This window comes from Rousettus aegyptiacus, unplaced genomic scaffold (assembly GCF_014176215.1).
Source record: "Rousettus aegyptiacus isolate mRouAeg1 unplaced genomic scaffold, mRouAeg1.p scaffold_m13_p_2, whole genome shotgun sequence".
NCBI classification, from domain to species: domain Eukaryota; kingdom Metazoa; phylum Chordata; class Mammalia; order Chiroptera; family Pteropodidae; genus Rousettus; species Rousettus aegyptiacus.
The window spans coordinates 146,781,302-146,800,848 of NW_023416295.1; the positions used below are offsets into that span (position 1 = coordinate 146,781,302).

General features: G+C 32.9%; 1 protein-coding gene across 7 annotated transcripts in view; it reads left to right on the top strand.

The window, feature by feature from the left end:
* ABCC9 (ATP binding cassette subfamily C member 9) overlaps positions 1 to 19,547 on the top strand; it is a 113,718-nt gene that overhangs the window by 5,735 nt on the left and 88,436 nt on the right. For all 7 annotated transcript variants that reach the window (XM_016140494.2, XM_016140493.2, XM_016140499.2 and 4 more), the window contains exons 3-7: positions 2,397 to 2,538; positions 6,971 to 7,092; positions 15,788 to 15,954; positions 16,978 to 17,220; positions 19,071 to 19,265. In XM_016140494.2, the coding sequence (XP_015995980.2) occupies positions 2,397 to 2,538; positions 6,971 to 7,092; positions 15,788 to 15,954; positions 16,978 to 17,220; positions 19,071 to 19,265 (869 nt within the window). The remainder of the gene's footprint in view (positions 1 to 2,396; positions 2,539 to 6,970; positions 7,093 to 15,787; positions 15,955 to 16,977; positions 17,221 to 19,070; positions 19,266 to 19,547) is intronic.

Genomic DNA, 19,547 nt, shown 5'->3' on the forward strand with positions numbered 1-19,547 from the left:
TCATCCCTTTGTCCAGTACAGCTACGATGTATGTGCTACACAACCATTTGTCACTTAGGAGCCACCTTGGTTGTCAGATTGACTGTTGAGGTATCACAGTACTTTGTTCAAGTAACCTTTATTTTATGTAATAAAGGCCCCAAAGTGCAAGAGTAGCAATGCTGGCAATTTGATATACCAAAGAGAAGCCATAAAGTGCTTCTTTTAAGTGAAATGGTGACCATAATACAATAACATATTTTAAGAGAGAAATACCACATTCATATAACTTTTATTACAGTACATTGTCAAAATTGTTCTATCGTATTGTTATTGGTGTTAATCTCTTACTTTTTCCTAATTTATATATTAACGTTTATCAGGTATATATGTATAGGAAAAAACAGTATATAAAGGGTTTGTTACCATCTGTGGTTTCAGGCATCCACTGAGGATCTTGAAATATATCCCCTGAGGATAAGGAAGAATTACTGTATACCACATTGTAAGCCCAATTACAGATATAGGAACAAATTATCCTGAGAGTTATCCTGCCAGAACAACTAAGTCTCCTGGGGCTGGTGGGGAAGATTGTATAGAGAGTGGTACGTTTGGGGACTTGAAGATTAAGTAGGAGTGATGAGATGTGTTTCAGGTAGAAAGAGTACATGTGCAAAAATATTTGGAGGAGTTAAAAGTATGATTTTTCTTATTATTTTGTATATGTACAACAGTTTATATATATATACACACAAAATTCAGTTATTTAGAACAATTATGTATAATTTGTGTAAACATCTCAAAACAACCAAAATAGACCTTTAAACTTGTTTTAAATTATAATATATTTTTCATATATAAAAGTGAGAGAGACTACTATAATAAACATTTATTGAACCTACAACTACTCATCTTAAGGACTCTAACATGCGAATCCCTCTGTGTACCGTTTCATGAGCCCGTTACTCTTCTCATGTCCTACGTTCCTACCCCTTCACGGAAGATAACCACTGTTTTGTTACCCTTTTGAATTTGGTGTTTAATATTCCCATGTGTGATCTTGTTCATAAAAATAAATGAAAAAGTTATCGAATTTATTTTCTTAAGAAGAAAATTAGCACAATTTAGTGATGTGCTTTAAAGGAAGCTTTAAACATACTTTCTATGCTTTTATTTATTTATTTATTTATTTATTTGTTTGTTTGTTTGTTTGTTTGTTTATTTAACACATATTGAGAGGCTGCATTCCAACAGCGAACAAAGAATTTCTGTTATATGGCATATCGTATCATGCAGAGGCCAGCATGCTCTTGGCACATGGTTATTTATGCTAAGCAAGTGTACGAACATCAAATATATTGATACTACAGTGGCCATTTATAGAAACTAGTCATATATGTGGTGTTATTTATAGGACATTAAGAATGCCCTTTGACCAAAAGTAAGAATTCCATCATTTTTTTAAATTGCAATTCTACAATTAATAATTCATTTTTGACATCCAGTTAACTTGTTGAGAGCAATGACTGTGACATCCCTGTTTGCATCTATATCATCAAACACAAAGGCCGAAAAAAGGGTATTTGAATCAAGTAGATTGGAGTGAACATTGTCAAAGGGAAATGGAGAAAAATGCAGACTATTGTCTCTGACATTGGCTTCTTGAGTTAGTGAGAGTTCGTAAAGAAATCTCAAAGAAGAATCAGGTATAAGGAAAATTATAATGTTGCAAAAAAGACACAGGGCTTCCCTATAAGAATTTATAGCATGAATTCTAGTAGAATATGTTAAATATAACTAGTTTTCTAATAATGAAATTCTTTGGGAACAACTAAGACATAAATCAATTTTCTTTTTAAAGAATGCTTCAGGGGTCCCTTTTGTCTGTATAGAAATTCCTCCCTGCAATATTTCAGGCACAAACCCACCTTCATTCTTGAAAGTATGTGGAGCTTTTTTATATTCGATAAATGAGGGAAAAAAGAGTGATAAAAGGAGACAAAGTGGGATCCTTTCCTAGCACACCATATATTAGTTTGTATTACTCTCTGTCTTTTGAATTTTACTAAAATGTAATCTTGAATTTGTTTTCAGTAATGAGCTAAGGGTGAATCTATAATGTTCTTGACCCTGCTTAAAAAGTCGTCAGTGAACAAAACTTTAGCATTCTTTGAGAAAATATCACTACCACTGCTGAATAGTTCTGGCTCATTCATAAGTTATCATTTTTGTTACATGATATGCATATTATCAACAGTTGACTCAACTAATGAGTCCTATATTTCATCACCAAATATGGCTTTCGTAAGTTATTTCATAATTTTAATTAATCTTTTTTTGTTTATATCGTTACTTCTCTCTCTCTCTCTCTCTCTCTCTCTCTCTCTCTCTCTCTCTCTCTCTTTCTTTTTTTTTAGGATGGGGCAGTCAAAGCTCAAAAGTACAAATTCATCACAACACATGGCTTCATTTTCCTGGACATAACCTGAGATGGATTCTTACATTTGCTCTCCTATTCGTGCATGTTTGTGAAATAGCAGAAGGCATAGTTTCAGATTCGTAAGTGATTCGACTTAGTTAATGTGATTACATTATACATACTAGTGAATGTACTGATATGGATAATAGCTAAGAGCATACTAAATCAGACCTGACTTTTTGGTCATAATTTATAAGGAACAATTGCTGCCACCCATTTTTTTATGATAATCATGCAGGTTGTCCATATTTTTTGTGTTGCTACATAATTTCTTTGATAACAGAAGTTCAGATCTCTGTGACTTGTGCTAATTGATGTTCTTTCTATATCCTTACTCTTTCACCTATGTAGCTCTGGCAAAAAATTCTGTCCTTTTAAATACTTTGATGTTTACCTTATCTTTTAAAATAGGTATAGATAGCAAGATTGTCTATACTGACATATTACTTGAATAACTATATTTTTACATGTAAATATATACCAGTTCTCAGGTGTTCCAATTTATTTTGTAAAGAAGTAAAGACAAATGAGGCAGGCTTTAAAGAAATACAAGATCCAGTGAGGATATAGTTACAAATTGAGGCAGAGCATAAAATTGTTTTAAAATCCAGATTTCTCATAAAACCCCTACATTGAGCAGTTAAAATGTAATGAAGTCTATTTATAAACTTGAAAATAATGTAGGGAAAATAATTTTATCACATAGCAACAGAAAATAAACTCAGGTAAGAAAATTTTGATTATATAATTATGCTAAATGGTACATGTTTTTTTGAAGAGCTGATATGAAAAGGCCTTTAAAGTTTTGTTTTAAGGTCCCCAAAATAATAAGAATGCCCCTTTACATCTGTTTTTTTTTTTTTTTGCTTTTGCAATTAACAAAGAATGAAACTTTAAGCTTTTGTCATGGAGCCAACTATTTTGTAATGTTTTATGAGTCCTTTGCATATATGTGCATATCTCAGTTTCTGATAAAAAGAAATATCATAGACTCTAAGATATGCCATGCCTTCAAGCATTTAGATTAATTGGCTATTATCTTATTGATAATTGTTTAAAACTCGTTGGCATATTTGTATTATATGGTATCAGCATAGACAATTCTAGTCTTCTTTTTTGTCCACCTTATTGTATAAACCGACTCTACATGTTTCTATGTGTATATATAAAGTAGAAGATTGATCAGTTTAATACTTCTTAAAAACTTGACATTGCGTAGGCAAGGACGACTCCTTTCTAGCCTAGTGGTTGATGTGTAAATTCAGTCAGAGACTTAGAATAGAGGCTGAAATAATAATGAGGAGGACATACGCTAATGGCAGAACCTTGTTTAATAGTGATAGTGATACAAGAGACCCATTCTAAAAACCCGCAGAAATACACCTTAGATCTTGCACTACCCCTTGCCAATCTTTAGTTGTAGACTTGTTCCCCTTACACTTTTTATCCAAGCCTCTCAAAAGTCATCTTCCAGTTACTTCTGAACTCAAAGATTTAGTTTGCTTTATCTCTTGCCTTGTTCTATTCTGGAAACTGCTTCTACAGGAATCATTAATGTCATTAATAAACATTAATGACGACTTAACAGATAGCTTTTCTTCCTTAATATAACTATTACATTTGATGCTGTTGATCTTTTCTTCCTTCTTTTTTTTAACAAAGTTTTTATGAACCATTATTCACTTAAAATATCACAAATGCTCATTATAATTAGCAAAACAATAAAAATAACTTCTTAAATGAATAATTGATTTTTTAATAGTAATACAAATGTTAAAGCTATTAACTTTTTCTTTTGAAACATTCTTATCTGTTTTGCACAGGTGTCTGCAATAACTTTTTTACGTCTATCTAAATAATTTGTGATTATGGTGTAGATACTCTCCTAGGTCTAAAAATCATTTTCACTGATAGGTTTATTATTAGGGCATGTAATTGTTAAACAAATACCTTTTGAGATTTATTAACATTTTTTTATAAGAAAATATTTGATTGTTTTATAAGTATTTAATGAGTGTTAGAAAATAATATATATGCTTTGCAGGAGAAAAATTTTTTTTGAGTCTCCTGATTGGATTACTAAAGTCCTATGTATTGATTATTTTTATATTATTTAACCCATCGAATTCTAAAAGTATATATTAAAATCTTCACTATTATGTTTTCATTTTGTTTTTTATTTCTATCATTTTCTTTTTTTTTCAAATTATTCTTTTGTTCTCTGTAATGTATGCTTTTCCTCTTAATTCTCTAACTAAGGATTTTCTGCTGTAATAGGATGTATATGCTTCTCCTAGAACATTGAGATCTGTGAATCACACTCTAAAAATAATAAAAAGGATAGGGTTAGGGTAACTGCTCAAAATCTACATAACTTTTTTTTTCATTTTCATTCCTTTTATCTTGAAACTAATTTAAATAAATAAATTAAAAATGAATAAATAATAAATAAAAAAAGAATAAAAATAGAATAAAATGAATAAAAAATCTATATAACTTTGTAAGTAGAGCACTAACAATATGATAGCAATCCTAATAAAAATACTGGCTTGGTGAAAATACACCTTAAAAACCTAATAAAGAAATGCCACAGTAAATATAAAACCTTGCTGCTGCTATCTTTATTCATCTTTTATTATTGCTTCCCTTAATGATTTGTCATTTTTTTCTAACTTCCTTAATTGACTATAATTTATTTAGTATAATTATTTCATTTTGACTATGTGATAATATTTTACAGACTTTAATTGGTAGTATACTCATTTTTTTAGTTTTCTAAATAGTAACTTCAGTGATTTTTCAAAATTCTTTCTTTGGTTCAGTAATTAATGAGTATTAGAAGCATTTTCTAATTTCTCTACTGATGAAATTTTTATTTCCTACTTTTTCTCTTTGACCATTTTGAACTATTTCTGGGAGATGGTAGGTGGTTTTTAAGCCAGTTTTTATGCTATCATAGTAGTTTCACATTTTCATTATCATGTGTATATTAATGATTCCAAATTTATCACCGATAACGTTCAAAATCGCTACATACACTAGCCTATTAGACAACTTCTTTGCATTTTTATTAGACATTTTCACAATGTATACACTCCTACTGAAACTTATTAGCTTCCCCTCTCCAATCAGCTTATCCTCTTAAAGTCTTGTTTGTTTACACCACCATCCAACCAAGCACTGTGAGAATTGTTTTCTATGTCTCCACCATCATCAGCCTCAGACCCAAACACTATTAAGGTCCTGTCCATTTTGATAATTAACATTTTTCAAATATCTTATTTCCTCTATGTTTCTGCTACCAAAGCTTAATTCAGGTTTTTATCATTTCTTACCTGTGAGATTAAATTTCATCTCCTTACCTTGGCACACAAAACCTTTCATGATACATCCTATCAGATTTTCTATTTAAGGAACTGCTTGAAAGTTTGAACATGCTACATTGTTTCATGCTTCTGTTCCCTCTTTTTAAAGTGCTCTTCTACCACTTTCCTGACTAGTGAATTCCTTTTTATATTTCCGTTTCCGTTGTCAACCATACCTCTTCTGAAATGACTTTCCTAAATGTTCCTTTCTTCCTTACTCTCAAATTAGTTACTTTCTTCTCTATACCATTTATGTACTAATATATTTAAGTAATATGAGAAAATATTAATGTTTAACTGTATGGCATTACTCATGCAAATGGAATTGAGGGTTGGTTGTTCACCATGCAAATCTGTGCTGTCATATTTCTGAGCCACCCAAAGCTCTCTATTGCCCTCAGAATGAAGCTGAGGCCCCTTGCAACTACACCGAATTGTCTGCAACACCCTTGAACCTTCTGCCTGGAACGGTCCTTCTCTTTTTTTCCCTCCGGGTAGCAGTTGCTCATTCTTAAGGTCTCAGTTCAGAAGTCTGTTCCTTCACAAGGCTTACTCTGTCTCAAACAGAGTATGCGCTCACTCACCATCCCTTCACCTGTTATAGTGTCCTATTTACTACTGCTCTCCTCAATAAATTCTAGATTTTGTGACCGCAGACACTGTATCTTGTCTTGTTGCATCCAGAATCCAATACAGTGTCTTGACCAGCAAACACCTATATATGTTCAATGAATGAATGAAAATGGAGAAATCATTGAGAAGTTTAGGGAAGTTATCAAAAGAGAAACATACTTTTTAATGTATGTTAGAGTTTACATTCAGTTGATTGTTTTCACTCGCTGTAGGTTAAATTATTTCAGCAGGTCTATCCTTCAGTATAGGAGTCATTACATATGTGCTTTTGTTAAAGTCATTAAGCTCTTGTTGAGCTGCGTTTACTCAGCCTTCCACATCAGGATGAATCCTTTTAGCGGAAGTGTGTCTCCCAATAGTCTTCCTTTATGCATTCTCTTGGCAAGTACTACTACGTTCTGTGTTTTAAATACATTGTTGCTCAGAGAGAGTTTTAGTGTAAAAGTTGGAAACAAAATGAGAGACTGCCTGGAGTCACCAGCCGTAGACACTGACAGTGTACCGCTCTCCGTAGACGGCGAGAGTCCCGGCACCTCCACCTCTTCATGCCGGCCGTGATCGGATTTGTTGCCACTACGACATCAATAGTATATTATCATAATATCGAAACATCAAATTTTCCTAAATTACTTTTAGGTAAGTATGATCAAGTGTTTCTCCCCCTTCAAAGAACTATTTGTATTCCTTTTTCCGCATAGTAAATGCTATCGGCATGGACTGGCATTGAGAAGCATGGGAAAACCGCTGTGAATAATTCTTCCATGGTCTCCTAATAAATGTGGACATGAAGATAAGCTGAGTTGCTTTAGGCTGTGAAAACAGCATCCCTGCAGGAATTCCGATCTCCACTAAATGGTCCTCATGATGCATTGCGTGTGGCGGAAAGAAAGTGGCGAGAACGAGCCGGCTTTCTGGCTTGCAGAAGCTGTGCTCTAAGAAATCAGAGCCCTTACAAGGAGCTATTGCACTGTATGGGCCCATGAACAAGTCATCTCATCTAGTTTCATGTGTTTCTGCCTTTGACTTGGAGCCCTGAGGCATTTTCTGAAGGTTCAAGCCTTTCATTGGTACTGTGGGAGTGTCACACTCTTCCTAGAGCTGCTGTTGAGGCATGGGTGGTGGTGATGATGGTGGGGAGTCTCCATGCAGCAAAGTATCCAGTATGCTGAAAAATATGCTGTTCTGAAAAGCAGTGCCCCAAAGCACAGCCTTCACATAGGCATCCTACCTAACATTATATTTTTAACCTTTCTTGACTTTTGTGCTGTAGAAATTGGAGGCTGTCTAAAATGTTCCTAATTTTATTTTGCCTTAGGCTGAAATAATATAACTCATTCCCATTTAGTTACCTTTAACACTCTGATCCATCCTAGCATTCCTTGGTGTACACTTTCATAAAGAGCCGAGATGAAGGTATAGAACATGGATCGTGAATGAGCTTCAGGGACCTGTGAATCTTCTAAAATTGTAGACAGAGTTGTGTGTGTTTGTGTGAATAAGTCCTTAATGATTTTCTAAGGTTCATAGACTTCATTTGATTGATATATGATGAAAATGACATTGACTACTAAGATAAAACTTAAGAAAAGTAATAATTAAACCACATGCACATTATTTGCTTGTCCAGAGGATATTAAAATTTAAGGTAGGTAAGAAGAAAATACTGATTATTTAATTTTATGTTGCATCACAGTATTCGATTGGGCAAAGGTAATCTAAGAATATGAGACAGGGTTCAATGTTAATTTAAAATTCTTGTCAGAGTCTGAATTATCTTAATAGAAAACTGTTCAGTACAAAATTCCAGGCAGATATTATCACAGAAATCTTTCATGGAGATACCCCCCCAAAAAAGCAAAATTTCTAGCAGGTAACAGCAAAAACACGTACATAGTATCGGGAATTCGATGTGCTAGACAAGTTTCTGAAAAACTGATGATGTTATGAGTTACAAGATGTTATTAGAAAGGAAAAGTTCATTTTAATATTATTTTGAAGAAGACGTGATCAGAATCTGGCTGTAATTTTCATGTAGATACAAGGCAGAGGGCACAATTCGATCATATTTGTGGAAGGACTTCTAGGGGTAAAAGATAGCTTAACTTTCTCCTTAGTTTCGGACCTAGAAAAATCACACTTATTTTAATATCACAAAACTAGTAATTTTGTTCCATTATATTATGACCATCGCCGAACATACAGTTGAAAGAATTATGTGAATACTCATGTATCTACCACCTAGATTCTTCAACTTACATTTTATTCTATTTATCAAATATCTACATCTTTTCATCCCTCTCTCCATTCATCAACCCATCTTATTTTTGATGTATTTTAGACTAAGTTGCAGACATTAACGTGCATCACCTCCTGATCATTTCAGCATACATTTATCATTAACTAGAGTTAAATACTTGTTTATAGTTCTTTTTATGAGATAAAATTTACATACTGAAGTACAGTATGTAAATGCACATACACCTCTATAACTCTATCATATAGTATAGAACATTGCCATCATCCATGAAGGTTTTCTTGTGCCCTTCACCAGTCAGTCAATCCTTACTTTCATCTCCACAAAGGTAGCACCTAACCTGATTTGCCTGCTTTAGAACTTTACGTAAATTTAATCATACACTTTAAACTCTTTTGAACAAGACTTCTTCATCTCAGCATGATTTTTTTTGAGGTTTATTCATAATGTAGTATTGATCAGTATTTTGTTCTTATAGTTGTTGGATGTTCCATTGAATAAATATACCACAGTTTCTCCATTCTCTTGTTGATATATACCATAACTATTTCCAGGTTTTGGCTATCATGAAAATAAGCCGCTATAAACATTTATGTGTAAGTCTTTTTGTGGAGATGTGTTTTTATTTCTTTTGGGTAAATTCCTGGGAGTGGAATTGCTAGGTCATAGGGTAGGTAGGTAAATGTTTATATTAGTAAGAAACCACAAGATCTTTTCCCAAAGTAGTTTATTGTACAGTCGCACTAACAATGAGTGGGAATTACACTTGTTCACAAGCTCGCCATCATTTGATAATCTTGATTTTCTAATTTAGCCATGCTGGTAGATATATACTGTGTATTGATAACACAGTGTGGTTTTAATTTTCATTTCCCTAATGACTAATGATGTTGAGCACTTTTTGATGAACTTATTGGTCATTAGTTATATTTGTGAAGTGGCTATTTATATTTTGTCCACATTTTTATTATTAAGTTGTAGGAGTTCTCTGTATAGACTAGATACTAGTATGTCATCATATATATATTTTGAGGGCCTTTTCCTCCCAGTTTGTGGCATGCATACTCATTTACTTAACAGGATATTTTGATGAGCAGGAAATTTTAGTTTTTATGTATAATTTATCATTTTGCATGTATAGTTAGTTACTGCTTTCTGTGTCTTAAGAAATCTTTACCTCCTCTCAAAACATGTTTCCTTCATAGTCTCTTGTTCTCTTTTAGAAGTTTTATAGTATCTATTTTTATTTTATTATAATTTAAAATGATTCATTTAAAATTAATTGTATATATGGTGTAAGGTTGTCAAATGGATATCCGTGTGTTCGAACACCATTTGTGGAATAGGCTTTCCATTTTTGATTGGGTTGCTTTGGGATCTGTGTAAAAAATTAAATCAAATGACTGTTTAAGTTTGAAAAATTGTGGATTTTTATGCCATTAACATTCTGTCTTGATTACTGTAGTTTTGACTGTCTTGAAGTCATGTATTATAATCACACAACTTGTTTTCTTTGTTTTTCTTCCAATACTGCTTTGGATATACCATTTCTTTTGCGTTACCATGTACAGTTTGGAATCAGATAGTCAGTTTCCACCAAAAAAAAAAAAAAGAATCTTGGTGGGATTATGATTTATTCATGTCTTGTTGGACTCACTTGCTGATATTGCTGCTGGTTTAAGTGGAATTGTATTTAAAATTTTGTTTTCCAATTTTCTTCTGTCATTGTATAAAATACAATTAATTCAGTATATTGACCTTATATCTTGCCACCTTGGAAATTTACTTCTTACTTCTAATAATTGTTTTGTAGGTTTTTTTTGGTATTTCTTATGTAAACAAACATATCAACTGAAAATAGAGACAGTTATACCTGTTTCTTTTCAAACTTTATACTTTCTTTTACCTTTTTTTTTTTTTGACATAATACACTAGGTAGGACCTCCAGTAAGATGCAGAATAGATGTGGTAAGAATGAAATCCTTGTCTAGTTTCTGATTTTAGGGGAAAAATAATCTTTCATAATTAATTATAAAGTTAATTATGTTTCTCATATAAGATCTTTACCAGGTGAATGTTTTCTCCTACTCAAAGCTTGTTCAGAGTTTTTAAAAACCATAAATAGATGCTAAATTATAGATTTTTTCTGCATTTGTCGGGACAATTATATTTCTGTTAATGTGTTTCTGTTGATCTACATTGATTAATTTTTCAAATATAACATAACCATGCATTCTGGACTAAGCCACACATGATCATGATATCTAAGCTGTATTTTGCTAGAGTTTATGTGTTAAGGTTTTTTTAATATCTACGTTGTAAGAGATAGTGATCTTTTTTTTTCTTGCAGTATCTTTGTCAGATTTTTATATGCTGGGATCTACAACGAATTAGAAACTATTCCCTATTTCTCTATTTTCTGAAAGACAGTCTGAGATTAATTTTATTTTTTCCTTAAATGTCCAATAGAATTCACCAGTGAAGTCATCTGGGCCTATAGTTTTAACTAAGGGAGGATTTTTAAATTATATATTTATTTATTTAGTAGATATAGATTTTTCAGAGTATCTAGTTCTTTTTATGTCAGTTTTGGTAAGTTATAGTTTTCAAGAAATTTTTCACTTCATCTGAGTTTGAAATTCATTTTCATAAAGTCATTCAAGATATTCCCTGATTACTCTTTTTAAGTATGTAGGCCATATAAGGATAATTCTTTTTTTATTCCTAATATTGGTAAATGTGTTATTTTCTTGATTGATCTAGCTAGGGACTTACCTATTTTCTTGATCTTTTTTTTTTTTTTTAAAAAATCAACCTGTTGGCTTTGTTGGGTTTGTTCCTTTTTTTATTTTATTGCTTTCTATTCCCTTTTTCTTTTTTTTTTGGCTTTATTGAAATATAATAGACAATTAGTTGATCATATTTACATCGTACAATTCAATGAGCCTTTTCAATTATAGTTGACATACAATAATATGTTATTTTTGGTTGTACAGCATAGTGATTAAAGAACTATATAACTCACAAAGTGATCACCCTACTAAATCTAGTACTCCTCTTCCCTTTATATATTTATTACATTGTTAACTCTTTTCCTTATGCTATACTTTATATCTCTATGTCTATTTTGTAACCATTTATACTTTTTAATCCCTCTGCCCTTTTTCACCATACCCCCTAAACTCCCTCTCACCTAGTAACCCTCAAAACATTCTCGGTATCTATGAGTTTATTTCTGTTTTCATTGTTGTTGTTTATTTTGTTCTTTAGATTCCACGTGTATGCAAAATCACATGATATTTGTTTTTATCTGACTTATTTCATTCAGTGCAATACCCTCTAGTTCCATCAAAACAATACCTTTTTCTATCCCCTTCCTTTTAGTCTGCATGTGTAGGGGTCTTATTTTCTTATCCATTCAGCCACTCTAACTTTTGGCTGGAGCTCTTATTTTTTTCTATTTGAGGTACTTGTTGATAGGGATATAGTTATGACCATTCTCTATTCCTGTTTTTAGTACATGTTTTTTCTTCTTAAAGAAGTCTCTCCAACGTTTCTTGTAATACTGGCTTGGCGTTGATAAATTCTTTTAGCTTATTTTTGTTTGGAAAGCTCTTTATCTGTCTTTTGACTCTAAATGACAGCTTTGCCGGATAAAGTATTCTTAGTTGTAGATCCTGGGTTTTTATCACGTTGACTGTTTTGTGCCAAGCCCTTCTATCCTGCAAAGTTTCTTTTGAGAAATTAGCTTCCAGTCTTATAGGTGCTCCCTTATAGATAACTAACTACTTTTCTCATGCTGCTTTTAAGATTCTGTCTTTGTATTTAACCTTTGGCATTTTAATTATGATGTGTCTTAGTGTGGACCTCTTCGGGTTCATCTTTTCTTGGGACTCTCTGAGCTTCCTGGGATTGTTATGTCTATTTCCTTCACCAGGTTAGGGAAGTTTTCCATCACTATTTCTTCAAATAGCTCTTTAGCTTCTTGTTTTCCTTTGGGTACCCCTATGACATGGATATGTTTACATTTAATTGTGTCCCTTAGGCTCTTTAAATTATTATTATAGTCTTGGCTTCTTTTTTCTTGCTATTGTGATTGAGTGTTTTTGGCTTTCCGTTCTCTATATCTGTGGTCCAGTCCTCTTCTTTATCCACTCTGTTGATTCCCTATAGTATACTCTTTATCTCAGATAATGTGTTCATTTCTGACTGAGTCCTTTTTATAATTTCCATTTCCATTTTTATGTTTTTTATCTCTTTGTTGAAGTTCTCACTAAGTTCATCTACTCTGCCCCTAACTTCATCGAGTGTCTTTATAACCAGTATTTTGAACTCGTCATCTGTTAGATTGCTTGACTCCATTATTTCTGGATCTCCATTCTGTTCTCTTATATGGTTTCTGTTTCTTTGTCTTTTCATTTTGGGCACCTTTCTGAGTCTTTTTTTTTTATGCACTAAACAAAGCTCCTGAGTTTCCTGGTTTTTTAGTGTGGCTTTGTGTGTAGTAGGTGTCCAGTGGCACAGTCCTGAGAGGGGTTTGGCTGCAAGCCAAGGTTAGTCCCAGCTTGTGCTCCTCCAAGGCCACCTGTTAATATTCAGCAAGCAATCCACAGACGCTGCACTTATATTTGCCTCAGGAGGCCACACCAGAAACTGAGGTGAGCTGCCACAAATGTGAGTCTTGGAGTTGGCTCAGCGAAGAGCACCAGACTTGCCGAGGACACAATTGGGTGTGGCTCAGGTGGAGCCACAAGTTGGGGGAAGTGGAGTTTCAGAGAGTCCTCTAGGTGGAGTGACCTCTGTTATCCAGTTTGATGATGTCTTAGCTATGGCGGTGCTAAAATAGGGAGGAAGAAGGCTCAACAGAGGAACAATGGATATCACAAACGCTTCTGCCCAGGAGAGAGCTTTGATTTCAGCCCTCACTTCGACAACTCAGTGTCCCCTGTAAGTCCCTGGGCCCCTGAGCAGCTGACCAGTGCTGATGCTCAGAGCAAGTAAGTCCATCACCGCGAAAGTCCACTGGCAGACATGGCCCTTTTAAGAGATGTCTGCAGCTGCTGGCTGCTGTTGCCAGAGCCTCTGTCCCAATCAGCTGCTGGGAAGTGGACAGCCTCCCATCTTCTCCACCTCCTACCTTCTGCTGTTGTAGGGTGATTTCTTATTTCTCTCCCTAGTTGTAGTGCCTGGTGTTCACGCCCTGTATAATCCTCTCCCTATGAGTGTGAGTGGGACCTGTGACTTATTTCTAGTCAATAAATCACGGCAAAGATGGGGGCAAAGCTGTCAATACTGAAGCCCTAGTCCACACTTAGACTGCAGCCTTAATCCACGGAAACTCTTGATACGTGGAAACTGTGAGATAATAAATGTGTGTTGCTTTATAATTACTAAAGGAATACCTTTGGAACCACCCATCATGGCCCAAATATAAGGCAGATATTCCCACTTCTAGGCCCTTCTTTTTGCCTTGTTGTTGTAGTGGTGGTGGTTGTTATAGTGCTCTGTTGCAGCTCTTATCTCTGGGACCATGTGCCTCCTGGGGCATTTTTTGTCTTTTTAAAATATACTTTTAATAAAACTATTAAATCTCAAAAAAAATACTAAATCTATCATAATTTGCTAAGCAGCAATAGCAAATCAATACGCTTATTGTTCTGAATTTTTAATTTAATTTCACTATTATCAGAGAGCATGCTCTCTATGATTTGTTGTTTTAAATTTATTGCTTCTTATTCCCTGAGGATATAATCTGTACCAATACCATGTGCACTTAATGAGAATGTGTATTTTGAAGGTTTTGGGGTATATTTTTATAATATTAAATATCAACCTTATAAATATCAAATAGCTCAAGGTAGTTGATAGTGTTCAGATCTTCTAAGTCTTTACTAGGCATATGTATATTTTTATTGTTGTGTCTTTCTGAAAAATTGACATTATTTAATTTATCATTATTTAAAGTCTTAAAAATTTCTAATAGTCTTTGTCTTGAAGTCTACTTTATCTGATACTAATATAGCCATGTTTCTAATACTTACTGTATTCATTGTGTACCTTTTTCCATCTACTTATTTTCAATCTCTTGTTTTTATTTTAAAGGTGAATCTCTTTAGTTAGCATATGGTAATTTGATCTCTTCTCATTTTCTTCAGCTAAGAAAAGATATATAATGAGCTTATATGTCAATTCAGTTCTTTTTCTCTAAGGAAAGCTGTGATCACACTTCAACTTTCTGGCTTTGATACATGTGTCCAAACAGGATCATCACATCTGTGTTTTAGATTTCTTCTTCCTCATCTTATATTCATTGTACAGACCTTTATTCAAAGTTAGAAGTATACTGGATCCTTGACAACAGATTTCTAGGAAACTCTCTGCTTCCATCTCCTACTTGCTGCAAAATTCTGGCTGTGGTTATGAGATGGTGTAGATCCCTACCTTTCTGACCTATTTGCCATCTGGGTTTGCTCTGTAGGGTCATTGTTCTCTGTACTCTATGGATGCGTGTGATGTCTTAAACCACTTGGTGAGAAAAGTCACTACTTGAATGTTGATTTATAAAGTAGAAATCTTATTACAGAACTACACGGATTCCATAATAATTCAAGGGTAACACCATTAGACATATCCCTGGAAGTTTCAACATATTTACTTATCAGATAAGTTACACAGATATCAACTTGCGAATTTTTCAGGGAAATATAATCAGGACTTCTTAAAAAACAAGACCAGAAAAGAAGGTCAATTTTAAAATCTTCAGAATTACAGATAAGTTCTGAAGAGTGTAAATAAGGCTATCCTTATTTACATGTCTCTTTATAGCTGTATATCTATCACATATAATCAGAGTGTAATCACTAACATGTTAAAGTCACTACCATACCTTCAATTCAAAGCTCCAAGAGTGGACTAAAGCTTATATGTTGTTTTCTTAACAAAGAAATGGAAATTGAATATTTAAAATTATCATAATGACAATATAAAAACTATTATATTTATGTTGAAATTTCATTGAAGCTTTAAAAAATATCAGGGAAAGATTGCATCTTTTTCTTTTTTCTTTCATTTTTCCAGCCCTATTCCTGTATTGGGTAATGGCCTTTATTACAAAAACCATAAAATTGGTTAAGTACTGGCAGTCTGGTTGGGGAGTATCAGATCTGCGTTTCTGCATCACAGGCATAATGGTCATCTTGAATGGACTACTGATGGCTGTGGAGATCAATGTCATTCGGGTCAGAGTACGTATCTGATGATTTTTGTTTAGTTTTAAAGACCCCAATAATTAAAGATCACAGTCAGCTAGAAATCAATATTTAAGAAGATGAACAATTGTATATCATTTCTGTGTATAAATATAAAGTTGAATTAAGCAATAATTAATTATTAATCAATAATTAATCATTATTGTTCCAGAAATTTCAATATGACCCTGGAATCTATTCATTCACAAATATTGATTGAGTGCCTGTTATGTGCCAAACATTACACTTAGTTCGTATTATAGATGAAATTGTTTTCATCAGGAAGGTCCATCATCCATGAAAGATGTAAACAAATTTTGGTTAATCAAACTAGTGTATTTTTAGAAATTTCAACATGAAAAGATTATCTAATCTAGTTTGCTCATTTCATTGATGAAAAAACTTCTATAGATATAACTCTTGCTATATATCCAAAGTAACATGGTCAAGACTCATTTGGTCTGTGATTACAAATCGATTGTACTTTCTACCACATAATGATGCCAGGTATATTGTATGACATATTAGTGACTGTTTTTTCAATATTCATTTTCTATCAGAGCGCTTTGCATTTGCTTCGAATGGCAAGATATATGATATAATGAATAGTGGAGAACAGTTTGTTGACATTAGCCAGACCACAAATTAACAGAGTGACACAACAATGGTGTTGATAACACATTTTAAAAGTCTAAATAATATAGAAATCTCCATTCAGTTGACTCCATTGCAAGATATAAAAAATGATTTTTAGTAATAACTATTTTTTAAAGGGATAATTGCTTTTTTTATAATTGACCCCAAGTGGCTTCATTGTAAAGTTCCAGAATTCAACTAGTTATTTTAGTCACAACAAAAGGAAATATTTTAAAGCATATTTCAGAAAGGGATGGAAAGAGGTATGAAAATATACATTTTGGCCTCCTGAAATGAAAATGTAGAAAAGGTTAAAATTTTATTTTTAATATGTGAGAAAAGAATTGGGTTAATTGTTTTTCTGTGGAATTTTTCTTGCCACAGAGATATGTATTCTTTATGAATCCTCAGAAAGTAAAACCTCCTGAAGATCTCCAGGATCTGGGTGTGAGATTCCTTCAACCATTTGTGAATTTACTGTCAAAAGCAACATACTGGTGGATGAACACACTTATCATATCTGCTCATAAAAAGCCTATTGATCTGAAGGCAATTGGAAAATTACCAATAGCAATGAGGGCAGTAACAAATTATGTTTGCCTGAAAGATGCATATGAAGAACAAAAGGTAATTTAGTATCTGTTTTTTCATGTCGATAATTGTAGAAAATGGGTCTGTTATATATCAAGGCACTAAATTTAAATAATATCTATGGTTAAGGAAGAGCAGATTTTCTCCATCTGTCTTTCTCAATAGTTTGAGTCATGTTAATTGAGCTGTTGAGGATAAACCAGAAATATGTCATGTTAGTCGCCTGTCAATACATGAGGAGGAATACAGAGAGCACTGTCTTTTCTCTGGGATCAAGTGGAAAGTGAGAATTAAGTTTAGTGATCATGTATGTCTAATCCTTGTTACTGTATAATATTAATAATTGATAAAATTTTTATTGTCTTTTTTCAAGTACCTCATCGGTAATTTTGTTAAAGAGAAAATAGGTCGTATCCATTAATAACTTTCCTTTAAGAAAATAAAATCCTTTAATTATTAACTGAAATTTGTACTCTGAATTTCAAACTTGGAAAAATAAATTATACGAGGAGGCATCATCCATCTACCTCATGTATCATCCTATATGTTTTCCCAAATTCGTTTCTTCTGGCACTTTCTTTGAGTATTTATAATTACTTAACAATTTTTAAATATGAGAGTCCTTGGATATTTTCAATTTGTCTTGTTTTCATGCTGTATGTTATCCACAGTGGTAGATGTATTTTACATTGCAATCATGTACAGATACTATTGTAATTAAAAATATGAGTATTCACAACACCATGGGAAGGGAATGCAGATGGTGAATCAGTTATAAAGTTTATGGCTGCTCTAACTCAAGATCAACAAAGCGTTTATGGTAAATGATGAAAATGACCCCTGTTTTGTGTAAAAATATGTGTTATGAAATTAAAATTTCAGGAAATGGTACTACAAATGAACCTGAGTCATCTCTCTGATTTCACCTCTGGGAAAAGTATTGCATAATGTCTTTAAAACTTCTGTGCTAGAGTGAAGATTAACAATATAGCCTAAGCATAGCTTACGCTTTTCGAATGCTCTTTACTGTAACACAGATCAGGTTGAACTTGGTATGTTAATGATTTTTATCTTTTAAACTTTAAAAATAATCAGATTATTCATCTAACAGAAATTTGAATATAAAACATAATTGAACTCTATTGCATTGGATTAGCTTCTTTGCCACAGTGAAGAAACTTCATTTTCTCTCCAAGATGTAATTATGATCATTGTTTAGGTCCTAAAATTTTTTCAGCAAATGACTATAGATGTGCGAAGCCTTGAGTTGGCTTGAGCATATATACCATAATCCATTTTTGCATTTTTAAAAGGAATAAGTAGGAAACACAGTCTAACATAACTTCAGAAAGTATTTATCATTCAGAGATGGAAAATACCTGGAGGAGAAAGAGTTTGAAGTTGAGATGATGATCTGTTGTTTAGCTTATAGTAATTTGGTGAATCTCTTGTGATCTAGTAACTCCAGAAATCTTGACTATTTTGTCAATAACCTTTATCTTTGTGCTTTAGTATCTTCTTTTCACACAGTATTATTTAGTATACTCATGACAGATTTATACTTTCCAAATCAAAAGAGATTAAAATTAATTTGGCATTAAAAATTTTGTTATCCTTTGGCAACAAAAAATAATGCGAAGTCTTTGAAAAACTGGCCTGGTTAACTCTTTTGTCTTCCTCTTTTATTAAAATGCATTCAGTAGCTACTGTTTGCATAGAATGCAAGGATAGAGAATCATGCATACTATACTGAAAGGTATTTATTAACTGTTATTTATCAACTTTAAAAACATTATCAGAAATGTCATAAGGACTTTTCATAGAGGTAAAGATTAATTACTGCTCTAGTTGTTTTAGTTTGATTTATCTGGTTTTGTTTCTTTTAGAAAAAAGCAGCAGATCATCCAAATCAAACTCCATCTATATGGCTAGCAATGTACAGAGCCTTTGGGAGACCAATTCTGCTTAGTAGTACATTCCGTTATCTTGCCGACTTACTGGGTTTTGCTGGACCTCTCTGTATTTCTGGAATAGTTCAGCGTGTGAATGAAACCCAGAATGGGACAAATAACACAACAGGAGTAAGTTCATGGTACTTTTGAAAGAAAACATATTACTGGCAGATTTCATTATAATTGTTAGTTTTTTTTTAATGCAGTTTAATGAGCAGTTCGAATAGTCTTATTTATAGAGAATCGAATGCTTTTTTAAAAGGAAAACAATAATTTTTCTTGTAGAGGAAATCATGTGTTTTTGTATTCATTGAATCAATCTGGCCAACAAACTTTTTTTTCAGGTTCAGAGACTACAAAAATGTAATAAGCATTTTCTCTATGCCAGAAAATTTCATGTTGATTATTTTA